General features: G+C 43.2%; 1 protein-coding gene across 1 annotated transcript in view; it reads left to right on the plus strand.

Moving 5' to 3' along the window:
• Positions 1 to 298: 298 nt before the first annotated feature.
• dgkza (diacylglycerol kinase, zeta a) overlaps positions 299 to 21,048 on the plus strand; it is a 127,072-nt gene continuing 106,322 nt past the window's right edge. Inside the window, exons 1-12 of the mRNA XM_080720213.1 lie at positions 299 to 403; positions 1,708 to 1,803; positions 2,856 to 2,933; positions 5,822 to 5,878; positions 6,665 to 6,733; positions 8,217 to 8,288; positions 9,305 to 9,421; positions 10,058 to 10,129; positions 11,772 to 11,870; positions 13,757 to 13,839; positions 14,383 to 14,443; positions 20,835 to 20,948. Of these exons, the coding sequence (XP_080576339.1) occupies positions 9,329 to 9,421; positions 10,058 to 10,129; positions 11,772 to 11,870; positions 13,757 to 13,839; positions 14,383 to 14,443; positions 20,835 to 20,948 (522 nt within the window). The 5' untranslated portion in view covers positions 299 to 403; positions 1,708 to 1,803; positions 2,856 to 2,933; ... (2 more) ...; positions 8,217 to 8,288; positions 9,305 to 9,328. The remainder of the gene's footprint in view (positions 404 to 1,707; positions 1,804 to 2,855; positions 2,934 to 5,821; positions 5,879 to 6,664; positions 6,734 to 8,216; positions 8,289 to 9,304; positions 9,422 to 10,057; positions 10,130 to 11,771; positions 11,871 to 13,756; positions 13,840 to 14,382; positions 14,444 to 20,834; positions 20,949 to 21,048) is intronic.

Raw genomic sequence — 21,048 nt, forward strand, 5'->3', positions numbered from 1 at the left:
CCTCCAAAGCTCACAACGCGTCGCACCGCGACGCGCTGTGAGCTTTGAGGTCTGCTATTTTCAATATTTCCACCAAAAGGCCCTTTTAGAAATGTCAGCCCCTGCCTCTATAACATTCTCTGCACGTCCCTGCCTGGTATGAAGTGCTTTAATGTGAATGTGTTGTCAACTATCAGACGAGGCCATTCACATTCCTCTCTCTATCTTGTTTCTCTCCTCCAATCTCTCTTGTCTACTCTTCTATCTCTTCTCTATCCTTCTCCGCTCCATCCGCCTCTCCTCTCTATAATCCAGGAAAGCCATTGCCAAGTCTGGCCTGCATCATCTGCCATGTCAGCCCAGCACGTCAAGTCTGAACAGATCAGACCCCGAAAGATATGTACGCACTACCCTGGACTGGACCGTGAGTTTATCTTTCTCCTCGCCTCGCCTCTTCTCCTCTCCCATCTTTTCTCCACCAACCCACCGTAAAAGGATGGAACAAAGCCAGCTATAGCACACTTTGCACTAGGGCTGTCACAATTATTACATAATCGCCTAATCGCAATTATTTGACATAAGCGCAATTATTTTTCATAATTGTTCCCATGTTGAAAAATGTCAAAAGTTGTGGAAATAGCAGATCTACAAGCTCACAACGCATCGCATCGCGACACGTTGTGAGCTTGTAGATCGGCTATTTCCACTATCAATGTTCCTTTTTTAAGTATAAAGTCAAATATGTCAGTAATTTCTTTGTATATAGGTTATGTGTCATATATAAAAACACAATTAAATCGTTAATCGCAATTATTTGAGTGACAATTAATTGTAAAATGTAAAATGTCATTATCGTGACAGCCCTACTTTGCACAGCAGCAAATAATGAATTAAATGTGTAGTAGTAATAAATTATATTGCGTCTCCCTCCCTCCAGTGGGTCCCAAACTTTTTAGCCTGTGACCCAAAAGAGCCCGGGACCCAAACTAGTTTAAAATAGCTCACAACGCGTCACTTCGCCCCGCGAGCTCGTAGATCGGCTACTTTCACTACTTCTTAAACCTTTGTTTTCTAATTTTATGTAATTTCTTAGATTTGTCTTTCATTTCTTCATGAAATTACTGAAAAACATTATTGAATTTCTGTTTTAATTCATGACAGATTTACCTTTTTTTGGGGAATATTTTTTGAAAATGTTTTGAAATAATGTTAATTCCCCGTGCCTCCTAGGGTTGATACCCTCACAAAAACATGCAGTAATCCTGGTCTCAATAATGCCTCCCCCTGGCCAGCCGGGGCGCTTGATGGAGGGGAAAGGAACTGGTTGGAATAACGTGTTCCTTCCACACGCTACGTCCATCCCGGGGAAAATCCCCCCTGGCTGTCAGGTGAAAAGAAACAACCTGGACTACTCATGCATTGAAGGAAGCATGAGGTCAGTCCGTTGTCTCCCCAGGCGCGGCAGAGGGAGAGCAGAGCCCAGGACTACATAGGCAATTGGCACTGGGTGAAAAAATGGGTTGCAAAATCGTGGAATAAAAAATTATAGAAAAAAAAAAGAAAAGAAATACTGTTAATTAAAAACAACATGCAGGGATAAAGGGACCTATACAAAATGTAATGTCTCCGCGACCTGTTTGGGAACGAGTGCTCTAACCTCTCTCTCTCTGTTTTATTCTCCGTCTTTGTGTCTCATCTTCTTTCCTTGCACTTCTTTTCTTCTCCCAGGACTCGGCGTTGTATGGAGACCACATCTGGTTTGAGACCAATGTGTCTGGAGACTACTGCTACGTAGGAGAACAACACTGTATAGCCAAAACACTGGTGAGCATCCTCTCTGTCTGTCTACCTTTCGCTTGGTCTGTCCAGTTATGAGCAGCATCTCCTATGAAGGGGTTTTTCATATGAAGGCCCATTATTTTTTTCCGCATTTGAGCCACGCACCATCATTTGATGAGATTTAGCCTCTCAGACCCAAAAGCAAAACATGGAATGTTTTGTTGTCGTTGAATAAGATATCATCCACAATTCCATGCTGTATTAATGTGGTACGTGGTAATAGGAGAGATAACAGGAAATGTTGATCAAAAATAATAATTATTTTACATTCTTTATTTGTGTAGACTTTTTATAAAGTAATGCATATGTTTATGGGTCCATTTGGTTTCATTTTACACTCTCAAGAGTTAAAGATCTATATGGGTCTACTTGGTTACCAACTCTCCATCATTTAGCTGGGGACCACCTGGAACCCACTCAAGGACCACTGGCGGTGGTTGAGAACCACTGTGATATGATGACTCAAGACTGACCTCAAGTGGTCAAATGTGACATTTTTACCAACTGCCAACTACCCTGACCATGGGGCAAAGATAAGATTGATCCCTGGGGGACGATTCAGAAAAGCAGACAGAATCAATTGTTTTAATCAAAGTTTACAACCAATGTTTATATGTGATCTTCTCATTTTGTTCACAATCTTTGTCATTTATTCAGATCTTTTTTCTTTTTTAAAGATGCAGTGCCATGATTTTTTTCCCCCTTAAACACATCATGTTTTAGGGGGGGGGGGGGGGGGGGGATCTGGTATTATTATTATTATACTAGGAGGAAGATTTTTCCAAAAAAAAGTGTACAGAAAGTGTTATGTGGCCTCACCTTGGTGGCTGGTGAGCCAGCTGAGGTTAGCCACACCCACAGTGTTGGGGTGAATGGTAAAAGGGGAGGGGATGAGTTTATGATGTCATGTAATCTGTGTTTTTCGACTGGGCCTTAGACACATACAAAACAGAAAAAGCACAAAACTATGGCACCACTTAACTTTTAACTTTCATCCACCTCTCCCATTCCCCCTCTCTCTCTTTCCCGCTCTCCAGCAAAAGTCAGTGAGTCGCCGGAAGTGCGCGGCCTGCAAGATCGTGGTCCACACCATCTGCATAGAGCAACTGGAGAAGGTAACGCTACACTCCGGCTTACGTTGGAAGCCTTTATTCACCCCGAGTCACAAGGAGGGGTGGGTGGGGGGTGGAGGGGACGCTCCACTGATCTCACTTTCGTTTCACCGGGTGTGTGTGTGTGGCGCCTATCAATTAGCGCTTCAGTCATCGAGGCATGGTCTTATTGCACCTTGGCGGGCGGTGGAGGTTCATTTGAATTCATGCACCGGTCTAGTTGCGTGTGCAGCTTAGATTTTAGTCAAGACGTGTGTGTTCTCTGTGGCTTGTAGGCTTTGAAGTTGCACATGGCAGATATGACACATAACCTTAACATACAAATAAATTACTGATATATTTCTGACAACTTTATACTTAAAAAAGACCATTTATTGTCGCAGACACGTGGTGAGCTTGTAGATCTGCTATTTCCACTACTTTTTGAAAGTGTTTGAAACTATATGAACATTTCTCAACATGTAAATGATTATGACGATTATGCAAAGTAATTGCAATTACCTCAAATAATTGCGATTAGACGATTATGTAATAATTATGACAGGCCTATGGGGCAGGAGAGAAATTACAAGGTGGCTTAAGTGATATTTTTTTGTTAAAACAAGTGTTACTGTACTTTCAAATAGTGCTATATTCCCATAGTAATCATTGCTATAAAACAGGGGTGGGCAACTTTGATGATCGAGAGGGCCATTGTAGTTCCACACTCACTCTAGAGGGGCATTTTGTGTATCTGCGATCTCACCAGTAATATACTGTAAACGCCATCAAATAGCCCATAATAGTCAGAAATGTAAAAATATAGGGATATTAACAATTATTATTCATTGTAACATTTTTATTTAATTTCAAATGCATTTAGTAACCAATACTTTGAACATAAGAAATGCAAAACACTTTAATTAAACTACTAAAGACTAAAGACGACATTGGCCATATACACTTGCATGTTTGGAATTGGAACAGCTGATATCAATAACTTATCGTTGTATGTTTTTGCACATCACTTAATTTGTTGAAAATCACAAGGTCTGTTCATGAAAACGTTTCTTCAGTGACGGCCCACAAACTCCCCTTTCTGATGGGTTGTCGATGTACCGACGGAGCCTGCGGTCGAGACTCGCTCGACCTCCGCTGTCCACAAACCGCACGCGTCGCGTCAGAGAACCCTTCCGCCGTCTCTCCCTCTCAGCTTTCCCACTGTCTCGCGTCAATAGAAGAGACAAGCTATAACAAAGGGCAAGGGCTGAACTGGCTGCTCTCGCCTCTTTATAAGAGCGAGGAAGGAAAAGGCTCAGGTTGCATTGTACCAACACATCGTCATCGTCTTATTACCCTCTCCAGTTCCCTAGCTCTAGAGCCATTCTCCTGGATGACAACCTACCGGCCAATGACCCCAGCTTTAGAGTGAGATACCTCTTCCTCGCCCTCCTCTCCCGCTCCCTCTCTCCTGCTCCCTCTCTCTTATTCTCTCTCTCTCTCTCTCTCTCTCTCTCTCTCTCCTTCTCTCACTTTCTCTCTTTCTCCTCGGTCTGGAGGTGGTTTCTCCCTCGTTCGAATTCTTAATGGTTAAGGGTTCACTTTTAATCCAATCAATTCAAATGGAGAAGGGGGGGATCTTCCAGTTCTCCCCCACACCCCCAAAAAATGCTATCGTGTTTAAGAACATTTGATTAACCCGATGCGACAGGAGCTGTTTGGCGGGTGGCTTTCAATATTTTGAACGGTGTAGAAAATCAACACGGCACATCTGAATTGAGGAAATTAAAAGGCAAGCGTCCTCCTTCCTGCTTCCCCTCCACCCTTGGCCCGACAGTCGTATGTTCGTTTCTCACCTCCATCGCTGCTCCTTTCTGTCAACTTTCCCATTTTAATACAGTGTACCGCCAAACACCCACTCTTCCCTCTGCTGTCAGAAATTGGTCATTTTATTTCGCCTTACTGTATGAGTCATTTCTGCTGTCTGTCAATGTGGTGGTGGAATTCTGGCAGCTTTGGTTGGCTGACTTTTCACTCTGGTCGATTTTAGTCAACGATTGATTGATTGATTGATTGATTGATTGATTGATTGCCCCAAAACATTTTCGGAATATGGGTACTTCATCTAATGGCACACAGGTGACTTTCTAAGACAACGAAGCTGCATAGTGTCTGCTTGAAGAAAGATATTATATTTTTTTTCTGTAAGGAGGCTGGGTATCATGAAAACAAATGTGATGTCAAGAGTTATATTAGGGCTACTACAGAGAGTTCACAGGTTAACTACAGTAGTGGTTCTCAACCTGTGGGTTAGGACCCCTAGGAGGGTTCCCCAAATTATTTTGAGGGGTCCCCAGATGATTAACTTAATGTGCAACATTGTTTTCTCACTCAACCGTAAACAAACCAACATAAAGTTTAAGTGTATAGAGGGTATCTGCATTCTGCACATTTCCAAAGTGACAATTTAAGGACTTTTAAGACCCTTTTAATACCTCTAAAATGAAAAATTAAACATTGGCCAAATTGTCAAATATTAAAGGCAGAAATTGTGCTCACAACACCTCGCGTTGTGAGACGTTGTGAGAATGTAGATCGGCTATTTTCACAATAGAAATGTAATGCCTCAACTCTTAATGCTCTTCAGGGTGGGGGGTCCCCAGTTAAAATATGATTATTTTGGGGGTCACGGCCTGAAAACGTTGAGAACCACTGACCTACAGGAACCCTAGCTTTACTATTTTGGTCAAAAGGTCTACACGTTGCCCTGTTTTCTCCGGACTCAGACTAGCTGTGGGGGCAGTGTCCAGAACTGTCCATATACCTAGTGTTGTCCTGCCTGCCGCCTTACAGCACAGAATATGTTCTTTATCATCAGCACTTATCAACTAAAACTCTCCTCTCCTCTCCAGATTAATTTCAGATGTAAACCATCTTTCCGAGAGTCAGGCTCTCGAAACATCAGAGAGGTAAGTGTGTGGGGTGTGTGTGTGTGTGTGTGGGGGGGGGGGGGGGGAGAGAGAGAGAGAGAGAGAGAGAGAGAGATTTGCTGAATAACTGTTAATTCAAAAAGTATTACATAATGTGAACAAAAAGAGAAATGAGTGTAGGTATTTCCAGCTCTGATCAGCCCGAGGGCCCACACACACACACACTCTCTCTCTCTTCTAAATGACATGCCGTAATATAATAATGAGACTTATTGCATCCCCTTGAATTGTTTTAGGGGCATTTTCCACAATACAGTACATGTAGGCATGTTATTGTGTAGATAATGGTGTGTGTGTATTGTTTTTGTTGAAATCAGTCACTGGGAGGTTCTGATTCTGGAGGTGGGATGTGTTTTAGATCTGTACATCACCAGGCTTTACATGATAAGCATTCTAAGTACCAACCGTTACTTAGAACCATAACAGACTTTGGGTACAGATGCAGATTCTCAATACTCATATTTGGAAGACTGGGCCATGTACATAAATTGACCATGAGTGGCCTAACAATAGCTGGCATGACAAAGACCAAGGCCAAACAACTAGCTAAATATTGCTCTGTTTCAGCAGTTATAGGCAGCTTGTCAGTGTTGAGAAGAAGGTGTCATGTTTATCCTTAGATGTCTATGAACTATCAACCCGTTAAATGTGTTTCCCTGTCAAATTAATTGTAATTTGTGGATTCAAATAAAGAACTAAAATGTGTGTGTGTGTGTGTGTGTGTGTGTGTGTGTGTGTGTGTGTGTGTGCGTGTGCGTGTTGCAGCCAATCGTGGTTCGTCACCATTGGGTCCATCGGCGGAGACAGGAGGGGAAATGTAAACAATGTGGCAAGGTTAGTAATATTTATTTGTTTTGAAAAAAGTATTTAAAAAATGAAATAATGTCATCTATAATGACTTGCCCTAACTGGGAAGCCAGGTAGAAAGACGAAATGATTGCTGATATGGAAAATACAAATTAATATTTAATATTAAGTGGTTAGCACCAAACTCCCAAACTGTTTGTCTCGCCACATCGTTTGGAAACCGCCACGTTCACAACATGATTTAGCAGAAGTCGCGGTTGTTATCGATGTTGAGGGCGAGGGTAATGGAAAAGGTTACAGCAACACAAAAGCTGAGGTTTGTGCACAAAAGGCTTATAGTAAGAATTCTGCGGACAATATCTCCGGCATGATACGACGTATTAACACAGTGGAGTCCACTGTAGCTCAGCGTGTGCGTTAGCCGCACCGTGTGGGGATGTCATTAAAGCAATTACAAGATGAAGAGTGTGTTCTTAGAGGTGTGATTATGTGTATGACAGCAATTGTGTTAACCCCGTTAGACCGGGTACGCGTTATTGCGTATCATTTTATGCTTTAGCTATTCAAAAATAGCAGATATACAAGCTCACAGCGTGGCACCGAGTGCCGCACTGCGAGCTTGTAGATCTGCTATTTTTGAAAAATCGTGAAAATGTGTGCAATTCTTTGAATATTTTGACCCGATTCTATAAGTGTCTTCTGAATCCTTCTAAGGTTTTTTGAGAAAGATCATGTTTCTTTGTCGGTGCCGGCGGTGCTCAAACTTTTTCATGTGAAGGACCCCCAAAATGATATGTATTTGGCAATGGCCCCCATCTCAAAATATTGTATCAGGGACCCCCCCCCCCCCCCCCCCCAGAAGCAAATATTTGAGTTTCAAATGTTCGCTTTTAAAAAGATATTTTCAAAGACAAAAAAACTAGATTTTTCAAAAATAGCAGATCTACAAGCTTGCAGCGCGGCACCCGGTGCCGCGCTGTGAGCTTGTATATCTGCTATTTTTCAACAGCTAAAGCATTCAATAATTCTAGAACCTAAATGGCTTAAGTACGAGGCACGCGGCCCGAGTGCCCGTCGACCGCGGACACGCAGCCGTCGCCACAGAGATGAACCCCCCTCCGCAGGGCTATTATTGGCTTTTGTAGGACATGTGTACAGACTGGAAGGTTTTCATAACTCCCCTGCAGCCAACTGTGATTTATGACCAGACGATGAACACACTCATTACACAGCTTTTGTCGGGCCGCTCGACTCCGATTGGACAATAGAGGCATGCGTCTGTTATTGCTGAATAGCAGGCCACTGTTTTGCCTCTGTTTGCGTTGCTATGGGAGCGGAAGCTCGCGAGCCAAAAATACATTAATAAAAAAAACGTTTTTAAATCGATTTGTTGTTACGTCGTTGGTTAAGCAGCCGTGTAATAAGCTGGATAACGTACAGTAAACCGGCCTTTTATTGTAAAAGAAAAGAACTCATTATTATCTGTGTCTGCCTCGCCTCTACCCTGCAGGGTTTCCAGCAGAAGTTTGCCTTCCACAGTAAAGAGATTGTTGCTATCAGTTGCTCCTGGTGCAAACAGGCTGTAAGTATTTAGTAGGGATTGTGTCGTAAACCTAGGATGATGGGCAATATGTTGATATTATGTCGATGTATTAGAACTGGGATTTGGGATCTGGCAATGTTGTGAAATGGCATAATTTAAAATAAATAAATAGTGAAAACAGCCCATCTACGGTACAAGCTTTGTCTATGAGCATGTAGATCTGCTATTTTTGCTATTTTTTTATGAATTTTCTTTTTGAGAATGTTAAAGAAATTGTTGATGATACAATGATATTATCGTCTCAATGTCAATACTGAGGTCTTTGTCACAGCGCTACATACCTAAACACCATCTCTCATTCTCTTTATGTTATGATCATGACTAGTGATATTTGATAGATATCAGTGGTTCTCAACCTTTTCAGGCCGCAACCCCCAAGATAATCATATTTGAACTGGGGACTCCCGCACTCTTTCAACCACTAAGGGGCCTATTCCACCAAAAGAACCTTGGTTCAAGAACCAGTGCTGTTCAACTTTGGTTCGTTCTTGCGAACCAGCTTGCCTTTCCACCAGATTGAACCAGAGGAACCAAGGATTTTGTGGTTCCAGTTCCGAACCAACTTTTACTGTTCGGAACAAACTCGGTTCTCGGTGGAAAAGCTCACCTCTGGTTCATCCCATAGGCGGGAGAAAGAACCCGAACCATGTAGATCAGCTATTTTCACAATTTCTGACTCTAATATTTGACAATTTGGCCAATGTTTAATTTGTCATTTTATAGGTGTTAAATAGTCCTTACTTTGTCACTTTAGAAATGTGCAGATACCTTTTACTGTTGAGAGAGAAAACAATGTTGCACATAAGTTAATCATCTGGGGACCCATCCCCCAAAAATAATTTGGGGACCCCCCTGAGGGTCCTGACCCCCAGGTTGAGAACCACTGTTCTATAGTACAAAATGCATGAGTCTTGCATCCATATCAGGTCGTCATCCTAGACAAACGTGTGTGTGTGTGTGTGTGTGTGGGTGTGGGTGTGCGTACTTGTGTCCAGTACCACAACAAGGTGTCCTGCTTCATGCTGCAGCAGATAGAGGAGACCTGTACAATAGGAGCTCACGCTGCCCTCATAGTCCCGCCCACCTGGATCATCCGAGTCAAACGACATCAGGTAGCATGTCTTGTCAATCACTCGCCAGCCGTGTTTTTCTCTCTCTGTGCAGCCCCGGGACAAGTCCTCCCGGTGTCTGTTTACGCAGGTGACTTGTCTGGTTTGTCCACATGGCTTTGTGTTTGTCTGCTTCTTGGAACATAGGGGGAAAAAAAAACTGAAGTCTGCCTTTTGGTGCCATCTAGTGTATTTTATTGGAACTACAATTCTCTTCTCTTCTCTTCTCTTCTCTTCTCTTCTCTTCTCTTCTCTTCTCTTCTCCTCTTCTCTTCTCTTCTCTTCTCTTCTCTTCTTCCCGTGGGAGAAATACATGTTTTTATTTTTATTGCATTTTAATCTATTGAACATTGTATTATCGAGTGGAAATTTGTTACATGAATTGTTTGAATACTACTTGGACAATGGGTGTATTACTTGTTTTAAAAACAACTAAAGGGTAGACATAATAAGCTTAGATTTCAGTCTTTAGCTTTTTTCAGGAAAATGAAAAAATGTATAAAGGTTTATGAACTTCAGTATGTTTTTTTACATGGATGTTTTTTAATCTTCTATTCTCCCCCATCTTTTTCTCTCTCTCTCTCTCTCTCTCTCTCTCTCTCTCTCTCTCTCTCTCTCCCCCCCCCCCCCCCCCCCCAGTCATCTATAAAGAACAGTAAAAAGAAGAAGAGAACGTCGTTCAAGAGGAAAAGCAGTAAAAAAGGAGTGGAGGTCTGTATAGTTTTCAGTTTGTGTTTTCCGTCGCTTAATTAAATGTGTGATAGATCTGCTGTTTTCAAAAGATTTGTATACATTTGAAGACTTGAAAAGGCCTAATGAGTACTTTTACTTTTGGTACTTTAAGTACATTTTGATTCCAATACTTTTACTTGTAATTTTACTCAAGTACATTTTGAACATTTTGTAACAGAGTATTTCTACATTGAAGTATTGATACTTTTACATAAGTAAAACATTTGATTACTTTTCCCACCACTGGCGTTTAAGTGGTGAAGATCGACAAAAGAATGATCAACCCTATTTGTATCGTAATCGTTCACTTTAACTCACTTAGCGCCGAGCGACTTTCGGGGCGACTAACTAATGATGGCGTTTAGTGCCGAGCGACTCGGAGCGACTTTTATATAAAAGCATTGTTTAAGCTTTTAATTTGGGTTGATAGACGGAGCGGAACGGTTAGCTTACCTTCGACTAGCATACAGATGAAAACCGTGTAAAAAAAGGATACGATTATGACGTCACCTTTAAGCCATAGCTTCCTGTTTACGTAGGCCTCTGTTAGCCGCTAGGCTCAATGCAAACCATCCGACCCTCACGTAGCTTCACTAGGTCGGATTTTGATTCGGAAACTTTCTGTGTGGCATCTATATACGTTCCGATGCCCATACCAATGGTGGTTTGAGACGATCAAGCACGAATTGAGCAGTATTGAGCTCAAATGGCGGCCCGCGGCCTGTCCATTGAACCATCCTGTTATGTCCTGAACCTCGTTTTTTATTCTGACTTAACATGGGACCATGGAAAGTCTATGGGCTATGGCTCACTCTAGTGGTCATCTTGTGGCATTCGCAGGCACGTGTACCTGGTTATGTAATGTGATTTTGGGGATTCAATATAGCTATTTCCTGGCGTTATAAGCGCAGATTCATATTGAAATCTGGCTCGCTCGGCGCTAAGTGAGTTAATTTGTATCACAGACTTCATATATTTGAATGTAGTCTCAAAGCTACTGTCACACATGCATGCCTTACCGTGAGTGCACGAGTGAACCGGGCGCTAACAATTGACAACCTTTGACAAGCATTGAGGAAAAAGGAGCCTGCAGCCAGTGTTGATTTAATCGACTAAAACTATGACGAAAATGTTTTGTCGACTGCGTTTTTTTCACTGACGAAAACTAAATAAAAACCAAGCTGTGAGGACTAAAACTGAGAGTAAATTGACAATTTCGTCAACAAAAAGCCTTAGGGAGGGACTAGTGGAGAAGAGAGTCATTTTATGTTTGGTTGCTCTCATGTTTGGTTGCTCTCTGAAAATAGCAGTGCGACACTTCTGCTATTTTCAGCACACAACCAAGTGTAAAATCAGTCATTACAATGCCATCAAGGCCTATCAAAATACATTTCAGTTGACTAAATCAACTGTAGATTTAGTCGCCTAAAATCGTATGATATTTAGTCGACTAAAATTAGACTAAAACTAAAACTTTTCAGGTGACTAAATTATGACTAAAACTAAATTACATTTTATTCAAAAAACTATGACTGAAACTAAATCAAAATGTAGCTGTCAGACTCAAAAACGACACTGCCTGCGGCTAAATATGTTTTCTTCTTGCCTCTTGTCTCGGCAGGAAGGGAGGCTGTGGAAGCCTTTTATCATCCGACCCATCCCCTCGCCTCTGATGAAGCCGCTGCTGGTGTTTGTCAACCCCAAGAGTGGAGGGAACCAGGTATCAAATGCATCGGATTGAAGATTCAAAGGGCTGGGGGCCACGGTGGCACAGTCGGGAGCACTGTCGACTCACAGCTAGAAGGTCCTGGGTTTGATTCGCGATCCGGCTTGTTTCCACCAGATTAAACCAGATTGAACTAGAGGAACCAAGGATTTTGTGGTTCCTGTTCCGAACCGACTTTTACTGTTCGGAACCAAATCGTTTCTCGGTGGAAAAGCTCACCTCTGGTTCATCCCATAGGCGGGAGAAAGAACCCGAACCGGTTCTTTGCCGGTCGAAAAGCGCCCTAAGAGTTGAGGCATTACATTTTGTATGACACGGTTCTATCATGAAAATAGCAGATCTACAAAGCATGTAGATCGTCTGTTTTCACAGTTTCTGCCTCTAATATTTGACAATTTGGCCAATGTTTCATTTGTCAGTTTAGAGGTGTTAAAAAGTCCTTACGTTGTCACTTTAGAAATGTGCATATACGTTTTACTGTTGAGAGAGGAAACAATGTTGCACAATAAGTTAATCATCTGGGGTGGAGGAAACCAGGTATCAAATGCACCGGATTGAAGATTCAAAGGGCTGGGGGGCAAAGTGGCACAGTCGGTAGCACTGTCGCCTCACAGCTAGAAGGTCCTGGGTTCGATTCCCACCGGGGGGCGCTGTGGGCGTGTTCTGTCCCGGAGCGTGTCGATATTTCGACATAACATTTGTTCGACATTCCATTTGTTTGACGCAGGTGAATGTTAACCTGGTGAAATGCTAACCTGCCGACGCTGGTGAATGCTAACCTGGTGAATGTTAACCACTATGCCTAAACCTAACCCTAACCTCAGTAAAACTATGCCTAAACCTAACCTTAAAACCTAACCCTTAGTCAAAATAATGACACATAGAAATAGCGAGATTTCTCCGGGTTGGCGAAAGGGCCTTTCTGTGTGGAGTTTGCATGTTCACCCCATGTCTCCTAAGGTAGATACCCTCACAAAAACATGCAGTAATCCTTGCCTCTATACTGCCTCCCCCTGGCCAGCTGGGGCGCCTGATGGAGATGAAAGAACTGGTTGGAATAATATGTGACATGAAATGGTCCACCAGGTGGTGCTGCAGGTCAACTATGCATCTACCTTGTTTAGATCAATGTCTCTCATTCTCAACCAAAATAATCATATTCAAACAAGCTCTAAGAGTCGAGGCATTACATTTTGTATAACACGGTTCTATTGTGAAAATAGCAGATCTACATGCTCGTTGTGAGCATGTAGATCATCTATTTTCACGATTTCTTCCTCTAATATTAGACAATTTAGAAATGTGCAGATACCCTCTATACACTTAACTTTATGTTGGTTTGTTTACTGGCGAGTGAGAAAACAATGTTGCACATTAAGTGAATCATATGGGGACGGCGATTTCTGCAAAACATTACGCAAAGCGGTACACAGTATCTCCAAAGTCATGTCATCAACATGGACCTGTTCCATTTCCCATATTCCCTCCTGATTGGCTACGATTGCCTTCTAAAGTTTGTGTATGCGACGTGGCGGTCGCTTATCTCCCGATTAGGGAGTCTTAAGCTGGTTGCACACTGCACTGCATGTTTTCGTTGCGTTTTGGAAATCCGAAAGCCGTAGGCCAGGGAGAGAGAGAAGAAAGGGAGAGAGAGAGCAAGGGACTCAGTGCGACATCTGCGAAAATCAGAAAAAATCAACCCTGGTACGAAAATAAATACGAAACGGGCGGCAGTGTGCAAACGTGATTGACATAACGTGAGGTTGATTTTTTTTATTCACGCACTCCGAAATTCACTCAGATATTCGGCCCGAAAAATGCAGCAGTGTACCTTTACTGGTTGATCATATTGATTGTTGTGTTGTGTGTGTTTGTTCCAGGGTGCTAAGATCCTGCAGTCCTTCATGTGGTACCTCAATCCAAGACAGGTGTTTGATCTCAGCCAAGGAGGGCCCAAGGAGGGGTGAGTCGCTCGCACGCACACGCGCACAGCGCGCGCGCGCGCACGCACACAGTATAAATGTACAGAATGTACAGAATGTTCCACCTTTCAGAGCCAGCACAATGATACTCATTACGATTGGCACGCACAAACACACACACAAGAGCAGGCACACACATGCACACACACACACACACACACACACACACACACACACACACACACACACACACACACACACACACACACACACACACACACACACACACAAGCACAATGACACTCACTACGATTGACATGCACAAACACACACAAGAGCAGGCACACACACACACACGGGCACACACACACGGGCACACACACGCACATTGCACACACACACACACACACACACACACACACACACACACACACACACACACACACACACACACACGTGCACGCACAAACATGAACTCGCGTACACACTCACTGGCTTTGGGGTAATTCCTAGATACTGAAGATTTGGTGTGTGTGTGTGTGTGTGCGTGTGCGCGTGTGCGTGTGCGTACATGTGTCTTCTAGCCTGGAGCTGTATCGTAAAGTCCACAACTTGAGGATCCTGGCATGTGGCGGGGATGGAACAGTAAGTAATATTCACACTCTGTTCTCTTACACACTGTGAGAACACAGCCTTCTGAATGCATGCTATCCCTCCGAGCAGGAACGTGCACACATAGACATCAAAGGGGGCTTGAGCCCCTGGCCTTTAATCCGTCTGTAAAAAGTGCCCTCTCCAGGCAAGAAATGCAGTTTTTACTATGGTGAAAGAAATGCAAATGCCTCCTTTCCCTGCCATACCTGAAGGCAGCATTCAAGAGAATTGCCTCGTCCAAACTCTCCTGAACATGAATGCAGCTTCTTATGTTGAAAGAATTGCCCTCTCTTTGTAGAAATCCATGCTGTTAGGCCACATCTCCAGTATTGACTTGATTATGCTTACAGTAGTTCAGTGTGATATCATGCACCGAAAATAGAAGACCTCCAAGCTCACAACGCGTTGCGAGCTTGGAGGTCTGCTATTTTCGATATTTCCACCAAAAAGCCCTTTTAGAAAATTCAGCCCCTGCCTCTCTAACATTCTTTGCGCGTCCCTGCCTCTGAGTTAACTCTGATTATTTTGACTACTGTTTGAAGCTGGTAGTACAGAAGTATCTTCTAGACCAGGGGGTGTCAAACACATTTTGAGGTTGCGGGCCGGACTGTGATAAGTCGGGTGCACGCACAGCTTTCGTTGCCTTCATCTTTTCAACCTGCCGTCTTGAGTCTCTGCTATAACCACAGTGTTGAGAGTTTTGTTTCTTACATTATGTATGAGATCCCAACACCTTACAGATTTGCCATTTCAAAACTTTACACGTCCTCCTGTCATTGGCAAGACTGTAGTTATCCAGTGGTTTGGCAGAACGTTGAGCTTTGTAGATCTCTCATTGAAAATGAATTACTAGGACGTGGCAACCACGCTCCGTCTGAATGGCGCTTTACTCATTTTTCACTTGTCTTTATGCAGACACGCCCGACATTTTAACCAGAGGTGGAAAAAGTACTCACATACATATCACTACTGCAATGTAGAAATACTCTGTTACAAGTAAAAGTCCGCAATTCAAAATACGGTATACTTACTTACAAAAGTAAAAGTACAAAATGTTTGAAAATAGCAGATCTACTGGCTCACAACGCGATGCGACGCGTTGTGAGCTTGTAGATTGTCTATTTTCAAATAGCCTAGGTATAGAGGGTATGCGCATGCATAAAGTGAATGGAAAATCGAGTGGCAAAGTGAGTTTAACATCGTTTAATATTGTTTAATGCAATCAAATCAGACTTTTCTGTTTTGATGTATGGGCTGTCAAGGCCGAAAGTAGTTTTTTTTCCACTCAAGGCTTTCCCCCCATAGACTGTATAAAAGATATGGACAAAACGAAGCCATTGGTTTCTATGCAGAGCAAATGACACAATATGGGTCCTTGGCATGGGTGTTGCCATCATAGATTGAAATGCAACCAGAGGAGACTATTGGCTGCCAATGGTCACGTGCAACCGCAGGGATACATGGGAGAATGTGGTCGGAGCCTCCCGAAATACAGCACACGAAGAAGAACACAGCCGGCTGGTATCAGTTTATTTGGCCACGCCCCCGCAACTTTATCATCAATTTTAACATACATGGGACCTTATTTTCACAAAACGCATATCATCCTGATTGAAAGGCAATTTTTAACTAGCGATAGGAACCATAAAGTATTCATGAAAATGTTAATTAAGGTTAGAACACGAAAGGGGAAAATGAATGGGATCCAATGGAGAACAATTCTTTTTGCAATCGGCCAGGGGGAAAACAGCGCAACTAGCGGCCAATCATAGGAAGTTTTAGTTCCGTATTGGGCTCATTTTAAATCGGCGGAACTCTCCCCCTGGTTCCGGGTATGATGCTGATGTCACGCGCATACCCTCTATAGAATAGGGTTAAAGTGGATTAATGTATGTTTTATAATCATTTATATCTGCAAAGCAACAAGTAACTAAAGTTTTCAGATAATTGAAGTGGAGTAAAATAACAATATTTGCCTTTGAGATGTAGTGAAGTAGAAGTAAAAGTACTGAAAACTGGAAATACTCAAGTAAAGTACAAATACCTCAAAAACGTTAAATGTACTTAGTTACTTTACACCACTGATTTTAACCAGCCTCAATAATCACAGAGTTGTGTTGACTGTGATGTCATTTAGTCGTCTGTGGAGAGTCGAGCGAATGCAGTTTAGATTTGTCGATGTTCATTATGGAGAAGAGCACCTGCTCACAGAGATATGTTGTCCCGAATATGCAAAGGTTCTTTGAAGCAAATTGTCACCATGGGGAGGTGAGTGCAGACCTAACAGTATGAAACGTAATTTTCCAATCCAAGACACACTGATCATCAATTAGTTCCTGACAGGCCACCTTGTAATACAGGGACAGTGATGGCAGCGTTAAGATAAGAGATGAGATCAACTGGCACGGATCCCCATGGGGAAATCCAGGAGTCGTAGAAGCAACAGCAGTGGGTATTAAACACAGGAGAGGTATTAATAGGTAAAGGAGTATTTTCAAGCTACTCTGGCAACGTTTGAGAAATATGGTGCTGTCTAGTTTACTGTCCATCTGCGACAGGCACCGGCTGTGTCTGATCTAAGCTTGTTCCTGCATCAGGCCTAGGCCAGACGGAGCTGGATATTTCATATATCCCGGTTTTTCAGATATCCACATAGAAAAATATCTAGGTCCACATGACAAAGATATCTAGGTCTAAAATAAAGGGTCCCTAGACCTCCACTAGGGGGACAAGCACACACACAGTAAAGTCTTCAGAGATATCCGGGTTCCATGCCTACACGGATCCAGTGAATCGGATATTTTTCAATGTCTTCACTTATTTATCCGGTTTCAGAAAATATCCAGTTTCGCGGCCGAAATATCCAGCTTCGTGTGGCTGCAAGCCCCAATCGCACAAAGAAATGTCTAGCTTCAGAAATATCCAGCTCTGTGTAGCCGGCACCCTAGAAGCAGAAGCAAGGGGAAAATGATTGACTGAACAAGGCTAAACGGCCTTGCAGAGAGCTCTACCCTCCTGTCTCCACTCCCCCTCTCCGACCTCTCTTTTATCAAGTGGCGATCCCGGTTATTTGTGAGGTGTCGTGTGAGCGGACAACGGCGTGGGTACCTTATTGTACATTGTTTATGTGAATTGTTATGTCGGTGAATTGTTTTTTGTTAAATGAAATGTAAAAGTGTCCTGTAAGTCCATATGGGCTGGGCTTCCTTGGAAGCATGACACTAAAATAAAGAAAAATCAATCAATCAATGTACAAAATGTACAATCCTCCATCACCAGTGAATGTGCTTTATGCATGAACGTACATACATATATCACCAATGAATATATGAATGGATGTATATACAGACTATTAACAATACATAAGACACTGATATATGTACAATATGTACTGTATACCGATGTGACATTCCAAAAGTTAACACAACCTTCCATTCGCAAGACGGAATCCGTAGGAGACAGTGGGGGAAGGAGCGCTTGTTTTCGGTTCACCAGCATCGGCAGGTTAGCTACTCACCAGCGTCAGGGTTACTGAGGTTAGGGTTTTGGGATAGGTTTAGGCATAGAGGTTAACATTCACCAGCGTCGGCAGGTTAGCATTTCACCAGGTTAACATTCACCCGCGTGGTCCAAGTGAACACAGCCGAGCGCTCCCGACCTCCGCTCCAACCAACACAAGCCGCGCCTTCTAATTTATTCAACCCCTTCTCCTACGGATTCCATTATCAAATACTGTACACACACACACACACACACACACACACACACACACACACAACACACACACACACACACACACACACACACACACACACACACACACACACACACACACACACACACACACACACACAGTCTTTCAATAGTGGGATATACTATATACCGTGCACTGTAAACAATCTTATCAACAATGAATCTTTGAGTGAATACAGTCGAGCTTCCCAAATTCACAACAGTTAACAGCTAATAGGCAGATTAGCTTATCTCTGCCATTCAGATAGGAGGAGAATTAGAACTAACCAAATAGGGAACTAGGGATTGGAAAGGCAAGTTGGTTTTAATCTCGGGTGGTTCATAGTGCCAGGAGAACTCAAGGGGCACATAATGCAATCTCTCCCAAGCAGATGTAACAAGCTCGTTGTTGACATACTGACGTACAGATGCACAGGCTTGTAGGCACCCACGGCACACGCATGCGCGCGCGCACACACACACACAGGGACGTGCTGGCCATTGGGAAAAGCAGGATAACTCCCGAGCGGCCGGTTCATTCCCGGCCAGTCCAGGCCGGCCATTGGTAAAAAATTAAAAATAAAATGTCGGCCTTCGTTCCATTTTGGGGGCTGGGCGGCCAACAAAGTATATCGTCACTATCGGGCAGAAACCTTGTATCTCCAAGTTTCAAATTTGTACGTTCTTTCGCAAAGTAAAGCCCTGCTTCATCATACAAGGCCGTCGCACAAAAATAGTGAAAACAGCAGATCTACAAGCACACAACGCCTCGCACCTTGTAGATCGGCTGTTTTCACTAGTTTGAATAATTTTTAAAATGATAAATACAAAACAAACGGTTTTGGACATACAAGGTTTCCACCCGACAACGATGAAATATAACTCATGTAATTGGCCCACTGGCTTGTCACTTTGTCACAAATCTTTGAGTAGCAGCAGCGCTATAGAGAGAGATCTCTCTCTAAAGCACGCAATGAGGGCCTCTCCAACTCTTTTTCCCGGGCTGAATCAGGGGCCCAGCACGTCCCTGCACACACACACACGCACGCACGCACGCACGCACGCACGCACGCACGCAAACCTATTCTACTCGCATGCACAGGCAGCTTGCCTCACCCAGCAGATGCACACAGGCACATATAAGCACTACTAAAAGATGTTTCAGCATGTAATCTCTCCCAGACAGATTTTGTAAAACCATAAAAATGGTGTTAGGAGTTAGGACAAGCTGTGAATGGATTTTAGTTCCTTGTTGCTTCTGCTAATACTAATTCCCCTTGGTGTGACGGTTTACGTGCGTGACTGTGTGTGTGTTTGTGCATGTGGAATGACAACTGTTGCGTGGGAAAAAACTTTTCCTAGGACTATGGATTGATGGAGGGATGGGTGGATGGACAAATGGCCTTGATATGAAAAGGGATGAAAACCACTGCATAACATTAATGGTGTTATGCACAACTTATCAAACATATAATTTTCCGAATGTCTGTCCGTCCGTCTGTCTGAGTGTCCGTCTGTAACAGTGTTTCTCCTCAGTGGCTGGAGCAATTGATCTGAAATCGCATCACCATTAGCATATGAACACACCTGACATAACTGTGAAGCCTGTTTGTCACTTTCACAAATCGTATGCTGTATATTAGCATTTTTATGGTGTATCTATATCTATTCTGCATCTAGCTTGAGGCATATCTATTCTGCATCTAGCATGAGGCAACATGTTTAACCAGCTCTGTGTGTGTGTGTGTGTGTGTGTGTGTGTGTGTGTGGGCGGGCGGGCGGGGGGGGGGGGGGCTCTGTTGTCTGGCCCTGTTACAGATTTTGTCCAAAAATCATGCAGATCGGTACACAGTATCTCTGTAGCCATTAAACGAAACGGGTATTTCTTACATTGATGCTCCTACATATTATCATGCAAGCACCAGTTAAAGTTACTTTCCATCCCTCATATACTGTGTGCACCCATAACCCACACACTGCACATCATTTCAGAGCTCATATCTTTGAACGGGTAAGGACTAGTTGTAATAATTAAGTGAAATCTTTGGACAAATTCTGGCACCAAATATTTTCAGATGGGGGGTCCACGGCTAGCCTCGCAACAGCCAGAGAGTCTAGGACCCGTCCATAGACAACTCATTACGATGATGTAGTTACTCACTTTGACTGACAGGTCCAGTCAGTAGCCATCTCAGCTCATCAAAACACAGTCGGCAGAACAGAAAATACGTCTTTTCCAGACAGAAATTCCAAAAGTGCAAACTGTTGGTTCTTTTTTAAGTTCTGAGATGCCGTTGATTTCAGTTAAACTTTGCTTAATGCAGCTTTTATTTGCGATTTGTGAACTCGCGTCGGGTATGTTTGTTTGTTTTCAAAATGTGAGAGGTGCAGCAGCCGCTCGACCAATCAGGAGCGGTGTGAGGCGGGTCGCTCCAAATGCAGCCATTTGATTGGAAATTAGACAATAATTTCTCGTAATGAGACTCCATGGGAGGGATCCCAGACCGAGAAAGGAATTACATTGGTGATGACGTAGCTCGGGATGGCCGTGCCAGGCTAGTCCACGGCCACATACATATTAATTTTGGTGTCCTTGACATGAAAAGGTTTGCTTTGCCACTAGTCTAAATAACAGTGTGTGTGTTTCTAGGTGGGCTGGGTGCTTTCCTGCCTCGATGAGTTGGCGTTGAACCCTCAACCTCCTGTTGCTGTGTTACCACTGGGGACAGGAAACGACCTGGCCAGGACCCTTAACTGGGGAGGGGTGGGTAAAACACACACACACACACACACTCGCTCACACACACGCTCACATACACGCACGCACGCACGTTTCTATTCAATTAACAATCCTTTTCATAATG

Source organism: Nannobrachium achirus (genome assembly GCF_963921795.1).
Source record: "Nannobrachium achirus genome assembly, chromosome: 24".
Lineage (NCBI taxonomy): Eukaryota > Metazoa > Chordata > Actinopteri > Myctophiformes > Myctophidae > Nannobrachium > Nannobrachium achirus.